The 20,987-nt window shown below is 54.7% G+C and overlaps 1 protein-coding gene across 1 annotated transcript; it reads right to left on the bottom strand.

The window, feature by feature from the left end:
* Positions 1-115: 115 nt before the first annotated feature.
* LOC311193727 (proteasomal ATPase-associated factor 1-like) lies at positions 116-13,351 on the bottom strand (the record flags this gene model as incomplete). The annotated part of the gene is made up of 12 exons (XM_084266659.1): positions 116-562; positions 1,581-1,663; positions 2,497-2,579; positions 3,219-3,334; positions 4,821-4,912; positions 6,498-6,692; positions 8,404-8,554; positions 9,793-9,891; positions 10,924-11,013; positions 11,892-11,995; positions 13,174-13,214; positions 13,305-13,351. The coding sequence occupies 12 exons, from the start codon at positions 13,349-13,351 to the stop codon at positions 485-487; spliced, it is 1,179 nt and encodes a 392-aa protein (XP_084122785.1). The 3' UTR covers positions 116-484.
* Between the last annotated feature and the right edge of the window lie 7,636 nt (positions 13,352-20,987).

Here is a 20,987-nt window from a genome sequence, read left to right as displayed (position 1 = left end):
TGTGCGACCTGTCCTAGGGAGCTGCTTTGGCAGGGGGGTTGGACCCGATGGGCTCTGGAGGTCCCTTCCAACCCCTGCAGTTCTGTGAGTCTGTGAAAATGTATTTCCCACATGGTGTTACTAAAGCAGTTGCTTTATTTCAGGCCATTCTGCCATAAGGTCACCCCCACATCCAATATATTTTATTATTTTACACACACACCCCCCACGCCCCATGCCAGCAGTGAGAAGATGTGTGGCAGCACAAGACCCTCCCTGACACCTCAGAGCCCCTCTCTCCCACTCAATAAAAAAAAAAAAAAATCCAAAGTTGTCCCACAGTAAGAAACATCCCCAAAAACAGCTGTACAGAGCCCGCTCATCCCAACGGCCTCAGAAGATTCCACAGGCCTCAGAAGCTTCTACACACGCACCTCAAACACACCACCCCAGAAAATAAGCTTGGAAGAGTTACTTTGGTGCAACTCCACACTGATCCAGGCAACTAAAGGTCAGAAAGTTGGTATCTCCTCACTATGCCATCTCTGCAGCACGTGTAAATTTGCTTCTCCCAAGCAGCTACCTGAAAAAGAGGGAGGGGAAAGTGAGTGGGATTTAAGGAGAGTTGCTGCTCAAGTGACAGCTAACAGCCTGTTTCTGGCATTGATTCCAGAGGTTCTTCTGTTAAATGCAAAAAGGGGGTGAGACACCAAGGAGTTGTGTGGGTCAGATCTCAGCCTCCACAGGAGTGGTACTTAGAAGGGGGAAAACTGGCTGGCAGAGCTGGAGTGGGTTGGGGAGACCTTCTCAGCACCTACAGCTACCTGACAGGAGGCTGCAGAGAGGTGGGCAATGGTCTCTTCAGCCAGGGGACAGGAGATGGGACAAGGGGAAATGGGCTCAAGCTGCACCAGGGCAGGGTCAGCTCAGATGGGAGGGAAAAGTTCTTCCCTGGCAGAGTTGTGGGGCTGTGGAACAGGCTGCCCAGGGAAGGGGCTGAGTCCCCATCCCAAGGGGGTGTTTAACAGATGGGGAGATGAGGTACTGAGAGATCTGGGTCAGCACAGGACAGGACTCCCTGAGCTTAAGGGACTTTTCCAACCTGGTGATTCTGTGGGTTAAAACCAAAAGCACATTTCCACTGGCACCACCAAGCTGAGAGCTGAGGGAACCCGTGTCACACTCCCAAGGGCAGCGGGGTGTCCGGAAACACAGGAGCCAGAGGCCTGCTTTTGGGTCCCGAGTCACCAGGGGGCAAGAGAAGAGGCAGCAGTGCCCAGCCAGCTGTTGCTTCTACCCCCAAGGATCCTCCAAGCACAATTAATTCACAGCTCAGTTAATTCTGCCAGAGCTGCTCCAACAACCAAGCTACTCTGCTGCTTTGGTATCGCTCCTGCATGATGCAGATAAGAGGCCAGAGGGTTTGTTTATGCCAAATATTTAGATTATTTGGGGGAGGGGGGGAAACCAGCTTAAAAGGCAACTGTGTGAAGGAACCTGAGGTGCAGGCTGCCAAGTCCTGAGATAAGGGCAGCTGCCTGCTACCTGGCATCAAGCTTCCCTACACCCCTTACCTGGGGTGATAAGACAGCATCCCTCACCTTGTACACAGGGTCACAGTCCGCTTCTGTGAGATCCAGGATGTAATCGAGGTCTTGCTGAATGATGAAGCAGGTTCCATCGCCTGGCCAGAGGAAGGAAAACAGGGCGATTAGTGAAGTGAGCCACGCTCTTAATTACAGACAGCTCCAGTGGGCCCAGTGAAAAGGCCTGGGCACAGAATCCTGAGGTTGGAAAAGACCTTTAAGCTCATCAAGTCCAACGCAGCCCCCTTCCTGGGCAGCCTGTTCCACAGCCCCACAACTCTGCCAGGGAAGAACTTTTCCCTCCCATCTGAGCTGACCCTGCCCTGGTGCAGCTTGAGCCCATTTCCCCTTGTCCCATCTCCTGTCCCCTGGCTGAAGAGACCATCACCCACCTCTCTGCACCCTCCTGGCAGGTCAGTGGAGGCGCTGAGAAGGTCTCCCCTCAGCCTCCTCTTCTCCAGGCTCAACACCCCCAGCTCCCTCACCCACTCCTCAGAGGATTTGCCCTCCAGCCCCTTCCCCAGCCTGGCTGCCCTTCTCTGGACTTGCTCCAGGACCTCCATGTCCTTCTGATGGTGAGGAGCCCAGAACTGGACTCAGCACTGGAGGAGCAGCCTCACCAATGCCCAGTACAGGGTCACTGATCACAGGGTACAGAGGGAAACATGCTGTGAAGATGTCAGAGAGATGAGAAAAGGCTCTAGCAGCCGAGAGGCGCCCTCAGACCCTATTCTGGAGGAACACAGGGAAGGTGAGGAACGGAACTCATGATGCCAACAGCAGCCATGTAACACAGCTACATCCCCTCACTCATTGCCAGGGACACACTGCCCACACAGACTGTGCTTATATGTAAAAGGGTAACGAAGAGCACAAAGCTCCTCAATTTGCTTCTACAATTTCTACTGGAAGAGGGGAACACTTGAGGTACCTTGGCTGGCGATAAATCCGTCTCGGTATGGGAGCAGCGACAGCACTGGTGCTCCTGATCTATGGATCACCTGGATTGGAGCACTAGAAGGAGGAGAAGAAACAAGGAAGGTGGTTACAGGCTGTAGTCAGGAGCCCACCCCAATGCGTGAATACGAGCTCAGGGTTAGAAGATAACAGGAGGAACATCTGCAGGACGTGGGGGTGTGATCAGTGATCACCCAGGAGTGTCTGGGAACTGAGCCCAGGGAACACCACTTGTGACCGGCCACCAACTGGATTTAACTCCATTCACCACAACTCTTTGGGCCCGGGGATCCAGCTCTTTTTCTTACCCAGTGAAGCGTAAGCCCACCCAAGCCCTGAGTAGCCAGGTTCTCCAGGAGAGTGCCCTAACAAACAGCATCAATGGCTTTACTAAGTCCAGGTAGACAACATCCACACCTTGCCCTCTTGAACAGGCTGCCCAGAGAGGTGGTGGGTGGCCCATCCGTGGGTGTGTTCAAGGCCAGGTTGGTCTGGGGCCTTGGGCAACCTTGTGCAGATCCAGGCCTGGAGGTTGTTGGCCCTGCCTGTGGCAGGGGGTGGGAACTCTATGATCCTTGGGGTCCCTTCCAACCCAGACCAGTCTATGATTATATGATCCTTTTACTGAGCAGGTCGCCTTCCAGTAGGAGATCATGTTGGTTGTTCAATAACTCCCAGCTCCTGGCACACACTCACCTAATATTTCTCACATCCAGCTGATAGATGTTCCCATCCTGAGTCCCTGCTAGGATGTAGGTACTAGAGAGGAACGTGCAGCAGTTGAACGCATCGGATCCGATGAAGAGGAACACCTGAGGACACAGAACAAATGCAAGGGTCAGACACTGACAGATGAGGCCACGGGACACCCAGAAGTTCCAGGAGCCACAGCACAAACTGGCAAACCCAGAGCCAGGTTAGTAACCCCTCAGCCCTGCTCCAAGATGGGCAGGAGAACAGGTCTCCAGGATCAGTCTCGCCAAGTCAGCAGACACGGCGCAGTCAGGAAATGCTCCTGGATCCTGGGGTTGGACTCGATGATCCTGTGTCCCTGGACTGGGCACTGGTGAGGCTGCACCTCGACTGTTGGGTCCAGTTCTGGGCTCCTCACCGTAAGAAGGACGCCGAGGTCCTGGAATGTGTCCAGAGAAGGGCAACCAGGCTGGGGAAGGGGCTGGAGGGCAAATCACAGGATCACAGAATGGTCTGGGTTGGAAGGGACCCCAAGTTCCCACCCCCCTGCCACAGGCAAATTCAGGGTTCAACTCCCAAGACGAAAAATTCATTTAATATAAAACCCTCTCATCAAGGACGTATCAGATATTAAACTGATAAGAAGAGACACTACACTCTTAGCCAAAAGGCTGAGATTTGATCCTACGTGGAGTGGCTGAGGGAGCTGTGGGTGTTCAGCCTGGAGGAGGCTGAGGGGAGACCTCCTCACGTCATGATCCGTCGTGTCACCGTGTTGAACTCCATCCCACTGGCCTCTCCCCATCGATCCAAGCTGCCCAGGTCCCTCTGGAGGGCATTCCCACCCTCTGCCAGATCCACACTTCCCCCTAACTTGGTGTCATCTGCAAACTTACTGAAGGAGCACACAATTCCCTCCTCCAAATCATCAATGAAGATATTAAAGAGGGTGGGTTGGAGGACCAACCCCTGAGGAACACCACTTGTGACTCCATTCACCACCATCTTCCCTCTCCAAAAGGAGAGCAATGGACTGCTGACCACCTGAGGTTCCCTTCACACCGTGGTTAAAACACCAGGCAGAACCAAGAGCAGCTTTCCACTCTGGATGCAGGAGGCAGCCTGCGGTTCCTGCACTCACGGTGACATCTACTGGCCAGTGTTTAAAGAGCCTTTCATTTAACCCAGTACCTGGGTTAAATTCCAGAGCCAATTCTTAATCCTTAACCTCCCCCCTCTCAAATAAATCTGGCCAGTGGGAAGCACAGACAGCACCACTTTGTGGTACTGGTGTTTCGTTTAGAGCATATCTGGGGAGCACACAAGCCCAAAGGCAGGTGGATCAGCTCCCCACCACCACCTGGCCTGGCTCTGTCCCGTTGTGTGGCCTGGGGGGGACCTCACCAGGGGAAAGGAACAGGATTAACACTAACCACCTCACTGATCTGGGTTGTTTTGAACCTGGTTTCATTCCTCAGCCCAGTGCTCTGCACAGCCACACAACCCACAGCTTCCAACCCAAGGAAACAGAAGCCAAAGGCCTGATGCCTCTGAGCGGATTTTCTAGCACCTTCCCCAGGGAAACACCTCTGAGAGTCCCCTTACCGGCTGCCTGCTCTGCAGTCCCACTCCTTGAAGCTTCTTATCTTCTCGAGCCAGCAGCAGGACTTTCCCTTCTGTCCCAACCTCACGGTCACCTGACAAAGACATCAGTTCACTCCAGCGGGGGACGGAATGAGCCTTGGTGATACCCAAACCCGACAGCTGAACCCGTAATGGTGTTAACTCTGTACCCTGAGTCTCACAGTTTTGGGTGGCTGGGTTCTCATGGAGAAGGGGGGCTGCCAAAAAGCAGCCAGAAGCTCTCTGCAGGCCCCACAGAGCAAACACCAGATGGCTCAAGGCCGGAGTCGTTGCTGACCAAGGCCGAGCCCATCAGCGATGGTCACAGCATCTCTGGGAACCACAGTGAGGAGAAACAAACCCTCAAGCAGCTGCTTTGTGCCCCCAGAGAAGGGAGTGGAGATGTGAGGAGCTGTGCAGCTACCAAGGGCAGGGAAGGGGGGAGGAGGCACCCCAGGTGCCGGAGAGAAAGATGCCCCTGCAGCCCCTGGAGAAACCCATGGTGGAGTGGGTGTCCCCCCACAGCCCATGGATGATGACAGGGAGCAGAGATCCCATCTACAGCCCATGGACGATCCCGTGCTGGAGCAGGTGGGAACACCTGAAGGGCGCTGTGACCCCGTAGGAATCCCAGGTGTGAGCAAGCTCCTGGCAGTGAAACCTGGAGCCTGTGGACAGACAGACCCACACCGAAGCAGGTCTGCTGGGTGGGAGGGAGGGAAGCTTGTGACCCTGTAGGGGACCAGGCTGGAGCAGTCTGGGTGGGCCTGAAGGTCGGCTCCCCATGGAAGGACCCACGCTGAGGCACTTGGTGAGGAGCTCAAGCCCCACAGGAAAGGATTCATGTCGGGAGAAGTTCCTGGAGGACTGTCTGCTGTGGGTGGGACCCCACAGTGCAGCAGGGAGAGGGGGTGAGGAATGCCCCCATCCCTCCCTCCCCAGCTAAGAAGGAAGGAAAACAGCTCGTGAGAAACTGACCCAAATCCCCATTCCCCCAGTCCCTGACCCTCCCCGTTCCACAATGGGGGGAAGAAGGGAGTGAAATCCTGGCTAAAGCTCAGTCTGCTGACAAGGGAGGGGTGGGGGGAGGTGCTTTAAGATCTGGCCACACTTCTCATCACCCAACTCTGGTGTCACTGGGGGTGCAGGGCAGTGCCATCAATTAGAGTCTCTCTCCTTTATTCCCTGTTGAGTCTGTTCTGCCCCTGACGCTGATTGTGGAATGATCTCTCCCTGCCCTTATCTCCACTCCTGAGCCCCTCAATATCTATTTTCCCCCTGTCCAGCTGAGAAGGGCACTGACAGAGCAGCTTTGGTGGATGTCTGGCCTCCAGCCAGAGCCACACCACCACAAGGAAAGAGCCATGTGTCTCCAGTTCACTCCACATAAAGCTTTTCCTTTATAATACTCAAATTCCCTGGCTGTGTAACAGTAACTGAGACACCCCAGGAGCAATTAGAGAGACTCAGTCGGTCTTAACCTGCTTGATAACGCTCAACTCCTCCACAGGACCAGAGTGCTCTGGTCTGGTCACCCAGGGTCCCTTCCCCAGATAGGAGGGGCACAGAAGCAAGCTCCACACTCAGCATTATTGGTGACAAACCTAAGCAGTTTGGGCTAGGAGAAGAAATATGAATTTTTAAGAGCAAGATCCTTACTAGGAGCTTTTTCAGGCGAGCCCAGGTTGAGGGAGCTGTCAGCAGCACCCACAGCGATGCCGTTGACAGGAGAGCCACAGTCAGCGATGACACCCAGGCAGGAGGATTTCCCGCAGTCCCAGAGAAGCACGGTGCCATCCCTAGAGCAGGAGAGGACATTTCTTCCCCGATCCACAATGGCAGTGTCCAAAATACCTGTGTCAAGGCAAAGGCCACAGTCAGACAGACAGCATGGAAGACGGACAGACGCAGCAGCTCATTGCCCAAGGTGAACTGCGCTACAAGCCCCAAAGTGCTGATCCCAGACTGCCACCGGTCACACACAGCCAAACTGGCTGAGCTGGAACAAGTCTGGAACGAGGTGTACGGGGAAGGCAACAGCCCCCAGCAAAGCAAAGCATATGGAGCAGGAGCCATCACCTGGCACAAAGGCAGATTATCACCAGTATCGTGGAAGAACTTTTCATGGTCAGGGTGCCGGAGCCCTGGGACAGGCTGCTCGGGGGGTGTGGAGTCTCCTTCTCTGGAGATATTCCAGCCCCGGCTGGACACCGACCTGTGTGACCTGTCCTAGGGAGCTGCTTTGGCAGGGGGGTTGGACCCAATGGGCTCTGGAGGTGCCTTCCAACCCCTATGCTTCTGTGACTTCATGAATCACCAGTAAAATAATTGGCAACACCTTGCCTCAGACTGAGCTGATACCACAGCTGAGTTTCCAGCTCCAAAATCAGCCTCTAACTTGGACAGAAGTCCAAGCCCAGCCCAACTCTGGATCATGCTAAGGCTTGTGTGGGGCAAGAAGCATCCACATCATCCAGCTACAGCAACATCAGAAGCACAGTTCATTCCAGTTGCTAACATCCCCAAAAGAGTTAACCATGGGGATGTTGAGTCTGGATCTGAAAAATGATGGTTAGAGGATTTAATTGATGCTTTGCAAATCATCTGAGGAGCAGCTGAGGGAGCTGGGGGTGTTGAGCCTGGGGAACAGGAGGCTGAGGGGAGACCTTCTCAGTGCCTCCACTGACCTGCCAGGAGGGTGCAGAGAGGTGGGTGATGGTCTCTTCAGCCAGGGGACAGGAGATGGGACAAAGAGAAATTGGCTCAAGCTGCACCAGGGCAGGGTCAGCTCAGATGGGAGGGAAAAGTTCTTCCCTGGAAGAGTTGTGGGGCTGTGGAACAGGCTGCCCAGGGAGGGGGCTGAGTCCCCACCCCTGGGGGTGTTTTAAAAAAAGGGTAGATGAGGTACTTAGGGTTATGGTTGTGCTTAGGATGGGAATGGTTGGACTTGATGATCTTAAGGTCTTTTCCAGCCTTGTGATTCTATCAAGCTCCCAGAACTCAAATAGAAATATCTGTAGTGACTGCACTAGATGAAACTCTTCCTGTCATCGCCCTGTAGAGAGTGGCCTTCAGCCTCACCCTAGAGCTGTTTATCCCAGAATCTCCTGACTTGGAAGGGACCCATATGGATCACCGAGTCCAACTCCTGGCTCCACACAGCTCCAGCCAGGTTTATCCTCAGAACCGGCACATCTTTTAAACGCATTTCAGATTTCTGAGGGGGCAGAAGCCAAAGCCCACAGCCCTGGCCACGTGCCACTCAAAATCTACCTCTGGCTGGGGTTCTGTAGCCAAGTCCCAGCTTTTATAGACCCTTGGTTTGCCCTGCAGCCAGGGCATCTTCACATGGTGACATCCTGAGACTTGGAGGAGTCAAAATATTTCCCCAAAACCCAAAGGAGAAAAAGGAAAAAGGGGTTGTGTTATCTTGCCTCACAAGGGAGGCTTCTCCCCTCCTGGGCAGCCTGTTCCAGTAGGCTGGTGACTGACCGTTACCCCTCAGGCACAAAACAGTTATACACATGGCAGATGAAGCAGTATTTAAAGCCTGAGCACTCTGTACCTCCTTTGTGACCTTTAAATGTTACTACGCAGCTGGCATCTTCTGCTGACCAGATCTTTAGCTGGGCATCCATTCCTCCACTCAGAACCACCAGGCCCGATGGAAAAAACCTGCAACAATTCACATCATACACATGGCCTTCCAACAGTCTCTGGAAAACAAAGAACTACGTGCTAGTTCCATTGTTATCACCCTTACACAGAGCGACTCTTGAGCTGTGACACTGGAGAAGAGGGGATTGTCCCTCTCTGCTCTGCCCTCGGGAGGCCCCAGCTGGAGTCCTGTGTCCAGAGCTGGGGCCCCAACACAAGAAAGATGTGGGACTGTTGGAGAGGGGTCAGAGGAGGCCACAAAGATGATTAGAGGGCTGGAGCACCTCCCCTACGGAGAAAGGCTTAAGGAGCTGGGGGCACCTCACTGCAGCCTTCCCTTCCCTAAAGGGAGCAGATAAACAGGAGGGGAAATGGCTTATTAAAAGGGTAATTAATGGCAGGACAAGGGGGGTGGATTAAAGCTAACAGAGGGGAGGTTTAAATTAGATATTAGGGGGAAGTTCTTTCCAGAAAGAGTGGTGAGGGGCTGGAACGGGCTGCCCAGAGAGGGGGTGGGTGCCCTGTACCTGGGGGTGTTCAAGGCCAGGTTGGATGGGGCCCTGGGCACCCTTGTGTAGCTCCAGGCCTGGAGGTTGGTGGCCCTGCCTGTGGCAGGGCGGTTGGAACTCTGTGATCCTTGGGGTCCCTTCCAACCCAGATCAGTCTGGGATTCTAAAACTTGGTGTTCCCACGTGGGCAGTGGATTAAGCTCAAATCCTCTGGGTCTGGGTTCTTGCAAGGGAACTCATCTCAATTTGAGGCAGGCACAGAGCTGGCAGGTCCACTTTGTGCCTCCCTCCACTGCTGGAGTCGCTAATTACACAGCAAAGGATGCTACATTTGGTTCTAAGAACGGGTGAAATGTCTTTATCCATTGCTAAACAAGCAGCTGACAGGTCAAGCTGCACAAGAACCACAGTAACCGGTGTTTCTAGCCACGACCCAGTTAATTCATCACAGGCAGGAGTCTTTTTCCTCACCTCTTCTCTACTGCAGAAGCCAATTCAGGGCTTGCAGCACACAGGTTAGGAGCTGTCATTCCTAACCACCCTTTCTCGTTTTCAACCTGGGATTTCCCTCTGGATTGCCAGCCATCATTTCCCTTGGGAGCAGTCAGGCTTTCCAAGAGATTGAACTTCAAACCTCCCAGGTGGATAATTTCAATTAGCTCTGCAACCAAAAGTCAGGTTCCCACCTTCCCTAGGCCACAGTGTATGGGTAGCCTGACTGAATTCATGGTCAAAGGACTTTGTTAAGGTCACAGCCAACACACAACATCAAAGCTAGATGCTCTTACTCTTATTTCTCCATTTGCAGCCTGCCAGATTTTCATGGTCCCATCTGTGCTGGTTGACACGCCGAGCCCACCGCCGCTGGAAATATCAAGACAGGTAACCTGCAGGAGGGTGGAAACACCAAACATTAGCTTTGTGTCACCTCCTACATAGGGTTTTCTGCTCCAGAGCCTAATTCCTTGCTGGGGGAGACCTGCTAAGCACATCACCGGGTGCTACTGTCACCCCCAGACATACACTGCTGGGGGGATTTAAAGCACCGCGCAGAGTTTCCATCACCACGGCTTCACAGTTCCAGCCCGGTAACGCTCTTCTAACACTTAACACCCTTACACAAGGACAAGAATCATCGAATCACAGACTGGTCTGGGTTGGAAGGGACCCCAAGAAACTTCCAACTTGAAGCCATCACCCCCTGTCCTGTCCCCACAGACACTGAGAAGAGGCTGGCCATGTCCCCCTGTGTCCCACCCTTCAGATATTGATAACCATTGATCAGATCCCCTCTCAGGCTGCTTCTCTCCAGGCTGAACAGCCCCAGCTCACTCAGCCTTTCCTCACAGGGGAGATGCTCCAGGCCTTTCATCATCTCCGTGTCCCTCCTCTGGACTCTCTCCAGGAGATCCCTGTCCCTTTTATACCAGGGAGCCCAGAACTGAACACAACACTCCAAGTGTGACCTGACCGGGGCAGAGCAGAGGGGGATGATCCCCTCCTTTGACCTGCTGGCCACGCTCCTCTTCATGCACCCCAGGATCCCATTGGCCTCCTTGGGCACACTGCTGGCTCATGGCCACCCTGTCACCCACCAGGACCTCCAAGTCCTTCTCTGAAGAGCTCCTCTCCAGCAGCTCACCCCCAGCCTGTACAATTCTTTCCCAAGTGCAAGACTCTCCACTTGCTTTTATCAAACCTCACCTGGTTTCTCCCTGCCCAGCTCTCCAGCTTTCCCAATCACAAGCAACTTCCCCAAGTTTCTCTGATCCTATAACATTTAATGACCCAGTTCAAATATGAAGTCACACTGCTGGTCAACCCTCAGACCAAGCATGCAACACGCCTGAGACACGCTGCGAAAGCTCGGGGTCAGTCCCATGTGTTTCCCCCCCACCTCATTTCACAAGGTTACTTACACTTTTCTGATGAATCCTGGAAAAAGTTGTGTAAGGAGCCAGAAACTTTGTGGATGCATTTTCATGTGGACAAGAAATGAGAATGCTTTTCTAGAGGAGGGAAGAAAAGGGAAGAAGAAGAGTTAGAAGGGCCGTCAGGCTGTCGAGGTGGAACTGTGGTTTGGACCTGGCTGTGGTCTCTCAAGAGCCTGAGGAGGGATGAAGCAGAGTGTTGGGCTTGCTTCGTTCTACTGCTGCAAGACACAAAGCCTGGGGTGGGAAGTGATGGCCATTATGGCCACAGGAGTTGGCTGGGCCTGTGTAGAGCCAGGAGTTGAACTCTATGATCCATGTGGGTCCCTTCTAAGTCAGGAGATGCTAAGATTATGGGACACACGACCCCAGCATGATCACAAAATCCCAGGGGTTGGAAGGAACCTCAGGAGATCATCAGGTCCAACCCCCTGCCAAAGCAGCTCCCTAGGACAGGGCGCACAGGTCGGCATCCAGACAGGGCTGGAATATCTCCAGAGAAGGAGACTCCACACCCCCCTGGGCAGCCTGTCCCAGGGCTCCCTCACCCTCACCAGGAAAAGTTCTTCCATGAGAAGATACTGGTGATCTCCTGCTCCATATACTTTGTTTTGCTGGGAGCTGTTGCCTTCCCTGTACACCTCGTTCCAGACCTGTTCCACCTCACCAGTTTGGCTGTGTGTGACCAGTGGCAGTCTGGGAACAGCAGCTTGGGGCTTGTAGTTGAGTTCACCTTGGGAACTCAAGATGGGTCTTGAATACCTCCAGAGAGGGAGACTCATGAGCGGATGCTACGGACCAGCTCCAGGACCCAGCACAGGCGAGGTGCCAAGGACAGCTGGATAATCCATGCAGGGAACTGGGAAACAGTTTTAGGCTCTTATTTTGGCTGGTATAACAGTACCACCCCTTCACACACAGAAGGCAGTTACCGATCCCCCAGCCCACCCCAGCACCTCGGTGACTTCCCCAACCACGAAGCCCTCGGAAGCAGCGATGTCAGGGACGCCCTCAGTGCTGAGCCCACGGCGGGTCAAGCTGCCGTACAGGGTGGGCTTCCCTGTGGGGAGAACAGCCATCAGCTCAGCCACGTCTCAACCCCACCCCCTCCCCAGCTTATCTTCCCCTCAGCCCGCCCCAAACCACAGGGCACCCCTCCCAACCACCCTCAGCCCTCCCTGAGACACAGGAAACACTCCCAACCGCCCTCACTCCTTCTTACACAGCCCCCCAACTGCCCTCATCTCTCCTAACCCACAGCACCCCTCCACCCCGTTAAGCCCCAGACTTGAGGTATTTAAAAGGGGTGTAGATGAAGAGCTTAAGGACATGATCTAGAGGTGGACCAGGCCCTGATTGGACTCGGTGAACTCAAGGGTCTCTTCTAACCCAGGGGATTCTAGGATCCTGTAAATGCCATTAGTTTCAACCTCGGGTTTAGCACTGTAAAAGTGAGTAAGATCTTGATTAACCTGACAAACACAAGGAAAAGTTATGGATTCAGCTGGACCTGAAAGGAATTTTGCTGCAATTCTTTACACCAACCCAGCCTGGAGCATTTCATATAATTTAGCCCTTAGAGACAGATTTTAGAACAAAACATGAGCACAGAGTTGAAAACTATTCACTTGCCCTGTTTATACTAGATAAAAACCTAATTAATTTCTTGAATACTGCATCCAGCTCTGGAGTCCCCAACGTAAGCAGCACATGGGACTGGTGGAACAAGCCCAGAGGAGGCCACGGAAATGATCAGAGGGCTGGAGCACCTCTGCTGTGAAGCCAGGCTGGGAGAGGTGGTCTGGGTCAGCCTGGGGAAGAGAAGGCTCTGGGGAGATCTTACAGCACCTTCCAGTCCCTGAAGGGGCTACAGGAAAGCTGGGGAGGGACTTTTCAGAAGGGCAGGGAGACACAGGACGAGGGGGGACGGGTTTAAACTGGAAGGGGGGAAATTTAGATTGGATAATGGGAAGAAATTCTTCCCTCTGAGGGTGGTGAGGCCCTGGCACAGGGTGCCCAGGGAAGTGGTGGCTGCCCCCTCCCTGGAGGTGTCCAAGGCTGGGTTGGATGGGGCCTTGAGCAGCTGGGGCTGGTGAGAGGTGTCCCTGCCCATGGCAGGGGGCGGGACTCAACCATCTCTGCGGTCCCTGACAGCACTGCCCGTGCTGTGTCCCCGTGTGCCTCCTCTCGCCCCAGCCCGCCACCCCCTGAGCCCCCCCACACCGCCTCAGCACTCACCAGGGCTGCGGCAGCTCAGCCAGGCCTCACCCTCGTCCCTCCTGCGGAGAGGAAGAGCGGCTGTGAGCGGAGCCGGAGGAAAGAGAGCAGAGAAGGGAGCGGGGGAAGGGGACGGCGAGGGCCGCGCCCACCTCAGCGCCCGGCTCCAGTCGCTCTGCACCCGCAGCGCCGCCGCCATCCCAGCGCGGCCAACGCCGCCTCTGCCGCCTCCGGCCTGCCCGCCGCCCCCCGCCAAGCGCAAAGGGAAAGACGCCGCCAGTGAGCGGGCGCTTCCACAGCCGCGCCCCGCCCCGTCACCGGGCTTAAAGGGGCCGCGCTGCGCCGCTGGGTAGGCACGGGGAGGGGTATGGGGGGGGCGGGGCGGGGGCGGGGGCGGGGGCGGGCGCGGGCGCGGGCGCGGGCAAGGCAATGGAGGGGGAGGGGGCAGGCAATGAAAGGGGAAGGGAAAGGGAAAGGGGGGCCGTGGGGGCCGGTGCTGGACCCCCGCGGGAGTGGCATAGAAAGTGCACGGCTCGTGCTGGGGCGAAAGGGCAGGTGGGGGGTGAGGAGGGTGCTGAGCACCCACGGGTGGGGTGTTGGGCACCCGGAAATTTGTGCCCCCAAAGAAGGGGAAGGTAGCACCCCAAACCCTGCTTCCTTGCTCCAGCCTGGCTCAGCGATGGCGAGACCCGGGCACGCCAGGAACTCTCCGTCGTTGGAGAAGACTGAGGAGGAGGAGGACCCAGTGGACGCCATGATCTCACGCACGGGCTGCGCCGCGCAGCACCGGGAGCTGCAGGACTGCATGGCGGCGCGGCAGGACTGGCGCCATTGCCAGCCCCAGGTCCGTGCTTTCGGCGAGTGCATGGCACGCCGGCAGCGTGACACCCAGCCCCGTGGAGCAGCACCTGGCTCACACCAAGCCCACCCTGCTTCACCACCTGGGAACTGAAATCACTGGGGACCTTTGGTGCTGGTGCTGTCACCCAGCCCACCCCCAGTGGCCCAGGTGTGGGGGACAGCCACACCCCCCTGACCCCGATTTTCTGGCAGCAGCACTGGGGAATTAAATCTGTTGGTGGCCAAAGGGCTCCTTTCTGTCTGTGCCACCAGGGGGAGGGGATGCTTCTGGGGACAGATGGGTGTTTCCGGTCCAAAATAGCCCAAACTGGGAGCGCTTGGGGTACCCAAGCTGAGGCTCGGCTCTGCAACAGCCCTACCACGGATTTCTATTCTGTGTCCTTCCCTGTGCTGTCCCAAAGCTTTTCCAGCAACGGTCACAGACTGCTCAGGGCTGCGAGGGACCTCAAAGATCATTGAGTCCCACCCCCTGCCATGGGCAGGGACACCTCTCACCAGCTCTCTACCACGTCCTCTCCCAGCCTGGATTGACAGTGAGGATTTCCCCGACCCAAGGCCAGGACCCTGCACTTGTCCTTGTGGAACTTCATGAGGTTCCCCTGGGCCCACTTCTCCAGGTCCCTCCGCATGGCATCCCGTCCTTCCAGCGTGATAACCTCATGTTCCACAGGAGAGGATTGGGGTGGGAGGGGGGAATGGGGAAGGCAGAATTTCTCTCGTGGGAAGCCGCGTGGGGGTGGGGAAGGTGCTCTTCAGGAGTGAGAGGCTGCTCTGATGCTGCCTCCATGGAACAAAGCTATGAAAAAGAAAAGAGAAAGGCATTTGGGGGAGCTGGAAAGGACAGGCTGCCCACGGCATCTCCCGGGGGGCGGAAACTTTGAGGGCATCTCCTTGGGAGCTGGGTACAGGGGCTGCCAGCCAAAAATCACAACAGGCACAGGACTCCGAGTTGAGGGTGATACCTTGAAAAGCAGGAATCTAAACTCCCCAGCCTTGGTGGCTGTTCAGCAGGTATTGTTTATTGCGGTGCTGGGCACACAGGGGATCACATGTGTTTTCATGCTTCACTGAGTCCTCCCCTGCAGCCTTGTCCAGCCTTGGCTGCTCCTCTCCAAGACACCGGGGACACAGCCTGGGCTTCAGCAGACTCATCTGGCCAAGCACCTTCTTCCTATTGGTTGGAGGGAGGGATCCCCAAGTGGGATCACACTGCAGGCTCCCCTTATAGCCCCTTGCCACAGGACCAGAGACGCCTGTAGCTCCTTGTAGCACTCTCGCTCCACGCTGCACAGAGTGTGGATGACCTCGAGGACCAGCTACTCCTTGTCCATGTCCATGGCTGGGTGTCTGCTAGGAGAAGGCTCCATGTCCGTGCTGCTCATGGCCTGTCCCAGACCTGTCCATGGCCCTGCTCTTGGTCAGTCTCCAGTGGCAGATCCAGTGGGAAGTCTTGGTGAAGTGCTGACCCTGGCTCTGTCCCCAGTCCCTCAGGATCTTGATGGGTCTGGAGGGCTGGCAATGGCTTGAGAGCTTCCAGCTCCTCCATGGCACCGGGCCAGGGCTCGGGGAAGGAGTAGCGGGCCTTGGTGAAAGCCCATCTGAGAGAGATGTGAAGAGAGAGACAGCGGCATCCCGACCGCTGTGGAGGGAACACGGTGCTGGGGTGTGAGACTCATCTAGAGGTCAGCCTTGCTTCAGGGCCTCTGGGTCGAGCCTCAGGGCTTCAGGGCCTATCTCCACTGCAGCCCCTGAGACGCTGCTCAGCATGAGGGGGCCTGGGTGAGGGTCCCCTGTGGGTGCTGCTGGCCCCGTTCCGAGCCCACCCACACCCCCAGGCACCAGCAAACCCACTGGGATACCAGCCACCTCCACCCCACTTTTGGGGGTGCCAGCGGTGCCTGGGGCCAGCTTGTGCTCGCAGGAGTCGGGCACTAAGGGGCTCGCAACCCAACCAGGGGAGGGAAAGGTTGGGGGCCACAGGCAAGCCACAGGCAGGCCCACCAACCTCCAGGCATGGATCTACAAGGACCCACCCAACCTGGCCTTGAACACTTCCAGGGATGGGGCACCCACCACCTCTCTGGGCTGCCTGTTCCAGCCCCTCACCACTTTCTCTGTAAAAAACTTCCCCCTAATATCCAACCCAACCCTTCCCTTCTTCAGCTTCACTCCATCCCCCTTGGCCTGATGGTGAGATGTGCAAGGGAGAGAAAGAGGAGGACCCAAGCTGTAACTGTCTGTTGTTGAGGAGCAAGACCTTAGAGTTAGAAATGTGATGCTCAGGAGTTACCAACGTGCAAACTGCACTGTAGAATTTACTGGGAAGGGACCGTAGATGGTAGTCTCTGTAGATCTCTCTTTTCAGCACTCTTCAGTGCTGGTCTCAGGGTTTAGAAAAGCTGGAAGAGATAAAGAAGTGTGAAAGCATGAGGAGAGGTCTTGAGAACCTTTCCCTTAACCGAGTTTGTAGCTGGTGAAGAGGTGAGGGCCTGTGTTAGGTTTTTAAACTCCTGAGTGATCTGCAGAAGGTGAAGAGGAAAAGATTTGCTGTTCCTTTCAGGTAGAATGTGTCATCTAATACATTTACAGGTGTCACTGGAGAATTATGATCTAGTTGCAATCACGGAAACATGGTGGGATGATTCCCACAGTTGGAATACCCCCGTAGAAGGGTATCGCCTTTTTAGAAGGGATAGGCTAGGAAGGAAGGGTGGTAGGGTTGCCCTCTATGTTAAAAAGTGGATAGACTGTGAGGAGCTCTCTCTGGAAGGTGGCCAGGAGCAGGTTGAAAGCCTGTGGGTCAGGATTAGGGATGGGGCTAATAAAGAGCAGCTGGTGATAGGGGTCTACTACAGGCCACCTGATCAAGGAGAGACTACCGATGAGGCTTTCTTCCTTCATCTGCAGGAGGCATCACGGTCACAGGCACTCATCCTGATGGGGGACTTTAACCACCCGGATATCTGCTGGGAAAACCACATGGCGAGCTGCAAGAGGTCCAGGAGACTCCTGGAGTGTGTAGATGATAACTTTCTGGTTCAAATAGTGGATAGACTGACCAGAGGCGATGCACTGCTGGACCTGGTGCTCACCAATGTGGGGGAGATCATTAAAGGTCTTAAGGTTGGAGACAGCCTGGGCTGCAGTGACCATGCCCTAGTTGAGTTTGTAATCTCAAGGAATGTGGGCCTGGCGAAAAGTGGGACCAGGACACTGAACTTTAAGAGAGCAAACTTTAGGCTGTTTAAGGACTTGTTGGCCAAGATCTCCTGGGAGGTGGTCCTTAGAGACAGAAATGTTGAGGACAGCTGGCTACTCTTTAAGGATGCCTTTCTGAGAGCTAAAAGACTCTCTATCCCCCTGAATAAGAAAGCGGGCAAGAGGGGCAGGAGGCCAGCATGGCTAAGCAAGGACCTGCTGGTCAAACTGAGGGAAAAGAAAGGCAAATACAAGCTCTGGAAGCAAGGGTGTGTAGCCTGGAAAGAATACAGGGATGCTGTTCGGACTTGCAGAGATGGGATCAGGAAAGCCAAGGCGCAGATGGAACTGAACTTGGCAAGGGATGTTAAAAATCACAAGAAGGGATTTTACAGGTACATTGGCCAGAAGAGACAGGCCAAAGAGAACGTACCCCCCTTGGTAAATGAGAAAGGAGAATTGGCTGCGACTGATGAGGAGAAGGCTGAAGTACTGAATGAGTTCTTTGCCTCGGTCTTCTCTGGCAGCCAGGATTCTCATAATTCTCAAATCCCAGAACCTTGCATCCCTAAAACTCAAGGTGGGAAATGGGGGAGTAAATCCCCCCCCACTGTAAGAGCAGAGCAAGTCCGAGACCGCCTCATGAGACTGAATGTCTACAAGTCTCTGGGGCCGGATGACATGCATCCCAGGGTCCTGAAGGAGCTGGCTGATGTGGTTGCCGAGCCGCTCTCCATCATATTTGAAAAGTCGTGGCTGTCAGGAGAGGTCCCTGGGGATTGGAAAAAAGGTCATGTCACTCCCATTTATAAAAAAGGGAACAAGGAAGACCCAGGGAATTACAGGCCGGTGAGCCTCACCTCTGTGCCTGGGAAGATCATGGAACAGATCCTCCTGGACGACATGTTGGAGCACATGAGGGAAGAGCATGTGATCCGGGACAGCCAGCACGGCTTCACCAAGGGAAGGTCGTGCCTCACCAATCTGGTGACTTTCTATGATGGAGTGACAGCATCGGTAGATAGAGGGAAGGCGACCGATGTCATCTACTTGGACTTGTGCAAGGCCTTTGACACAGTCCCCCACCACATCCTTGTCTCTGAATTGGAGAGAAGTGGATTTGATGGGTGGACCGTCCACTGGATAAGAAACTGGTTAACAGACCGTAGCCAAAGGGTGGTGGTCAATGGGTCTATGTCCAGGTGGAGGCTGGTGACAAGCGGGGTCCCCTAAGGGTCTGTCTTGGGACCGGTGATCTTTAACATCTTTATCAATGACATGGATGATGGAATTGAGTGCACCCTCAGCAAGTTTGCGGATGACACCAAGCTGAGTGGTGTGGTCGACACCCCAGAAGGAAAGGAAGCCATGCAGAGGGATCTTGACAGGCTGGAAAGATGGGCCCGAGGGAACCTAATGAGGTTCAACACTGCCAAGTGTCAGGTGTTGCACTTGGGCCGGAAGAATCCCAGACACAGATACAGACTGGGAGAAGAGCTTCTTGAGAGTAGCCCTGCTGAGAAGGACTTGGGGATTGTGGTGGATGAGAAGCTTGACATGAGCCAGCTGTGTGCTCTTGCAGCTCGTAGGGCCAATGGTATCCTGGGCTCCATCAGAAGAGGAGTGGCCAGCAGGGACAGGGAGGTGATTGTCCCTCTCTACTCTGCCCTCGTGAGGCCCCACGTGGAGTCCTGTGTCCAGATCTGGGGCCCTCAATACAAGAAGGATGTGGAACTGTTGGAGAGGGTTCAGAGGAGGGCCACAAGGATGATTAGAGGGCTGGAGCACCTGCCCTACAAAGAGAGGCTGAGGGAACTGGGCTTGTTCAGCCTGGAGAAGAGAAGGCTGCGGGGGGACCTCATTGCAGCCTTCCAGTACGTGAAGGGAGCTTATAGGCAGGAGGGGATTCGACTTTTTAAAAGAGCAGATAATGGCAGGACAAGGGGGAATGGACTAAAGCTTAAGGAGGGAAGGTTTAGATTAGATATTAGGGGGAAGTTTTTTACAGAAAGAGTGGTGAGGTGCTGGAACAGGCTGCCCAGAGAGGGGGTGGATTCCCGGTCCCTGGAGGTGTTCAAGGCCAGGTTGGATGGGGCCCTGGGCAGCCTTGTGTAGCTCCAGGCCTGGAGGTTGGTGTCCCTGCCTGTGGCAGGGGGGTTGGAGCTCTCTGATCCTTGGGGTCCCTTCCAACCCAGACCATTCTATGATTCTATGATTCTATGACATGTCCACAAGAAATGCCTTGGGAAGTCCGAATGGCAAGAACTTGAAGGTGTAGAAAGCTCTTGTGGATTTTAAAGATTGTTAGACCATTTAGTAGATGAAAAGACACCGGAGGCTATTAAAGGCCTCTTGGTCAGCAGGCGCCTGAGCCTGCAGGCTATCAAAGCTGGGAGAGTATCTGTCAGGCGTTGCCGTACGTGTTTGCATTTTTCTTCTCACCCATCCTCCACTGATCTCTGAGGACAGGTCGCTAGGTGGGAAAATCCTGCTGGAGCAACGGTCTTACATTTGCCATGAAGGAATTAAGGTGTTTTGATTTCCACCCTTGCTTTTGTTACCCCGATTCTCGGCTCGTTTGGGTCCGTGGGGCTTGCAAAAGAAATGGAGTGAATCTTCTGGAACACTGAAGCTGGCCACTGGGAGCCACCCCAGTTCTCAGTGCTGAATGAACTGGGGCTGTTCAGCCTGGAGAAAAGAAGCCTGAGAGGGGATCTGATCAATGGTTATCAGTATCTGAAGGGTGGGATGCAGGGGGACATGGCCAGCCTCTTCTCAGTGTCTGTGGGGACAGGACAAGGGGCGATGGCCTCAAGTTGGAGCACAGGAAGTTCTACACCAATCTGGGATAGAGCTTCTTCCCGGTGAGGGTGAGGGAGCCCCGGGACAGGCTGCCCAGGGGGGTGTGGAGTCTCCTTCTCTGGAGATATTCCAGCCCTGTCTGGACGCCGACCTGTGCGACCTGTCCTAGGGAGCTGCTTTGGCAGGGGGGTTGGACCCGATGGGCTCTGGAGGTCTCTTCCAACCCCTACGGTTCTGTGAGTCTGTGATTCTGTGGCAGGAATTGTCCTGAGAACTGTCCTATTACACCATCCCATCCATGGAGGAGCAGGAGACTTTTACCAATGGCAGAAACTAATGTGTTGTGATGGACTTCACAATAGGTCCTGAAGTGTGGGACACAGGGGGACCTGCAGCTTCTTACTTCCTTCAAGTTGAAGCAGGGATTTCAGAGCTTTGCAACCCAAGTCTGAGCACGCAGAACTCAGTAGGATTGCAAACAGTGCCCTGGCATCACCAACAGCTTGCATCTGAGGCTCATCATCTTTGGGATTGGTAGCTCGCACAGCCTGTGGTATGGGATGACTTGAGAAGCTTGAGAAGAACACCGGTGCCTGTAGCTTTTTAAGACACTTTCTGGCCTTAAATGTGAAAATTGGGATGTGCAGACTTGGTGGGGCATGGGCACAGGACCCATCATCGCTGCTTCTGATTCGGCTGCTGCCTCTGCTGGAGCTGGCTGAGCTCTAGCAAAGGACCTTCAGCACAAACTGACTTATTCCCTGCTTTTATTTAGGAAAGAAAAATCATCTGCTGCACACTGGGTTTAAAGAGCCTTTTCTAAACATGCTATATAGCTGAGGGCACACTTGGCGTTTGTGTTGGCAGTGTGAAGCAAGAACAAAAACCATCGGTCTGTGCCAAAGAACTGGGTATAACAAAGCTGGTAACACGCCTTCTGCACTCTGGCACCAGTAAGGTCATCACTAGTGTGC

The sequence above is a fragment of the Gallinula chloropus genome (genome assembly GCF_964237585.1).
Source record: "Gallinula chloropus genome assembly, chromosome: 1".
Taxonomy (NCBI): domain Eukaryota; kingdom Metazoa; phylum Chordata; class Aves; order Gruiformes; family Rallidae; genus Gallinula; species Gallinula chloropus.
Note: the sequence above shows the minus strand (reverse complement) of the source record. Positions and strands in the feature narration are given on the sequence as shown.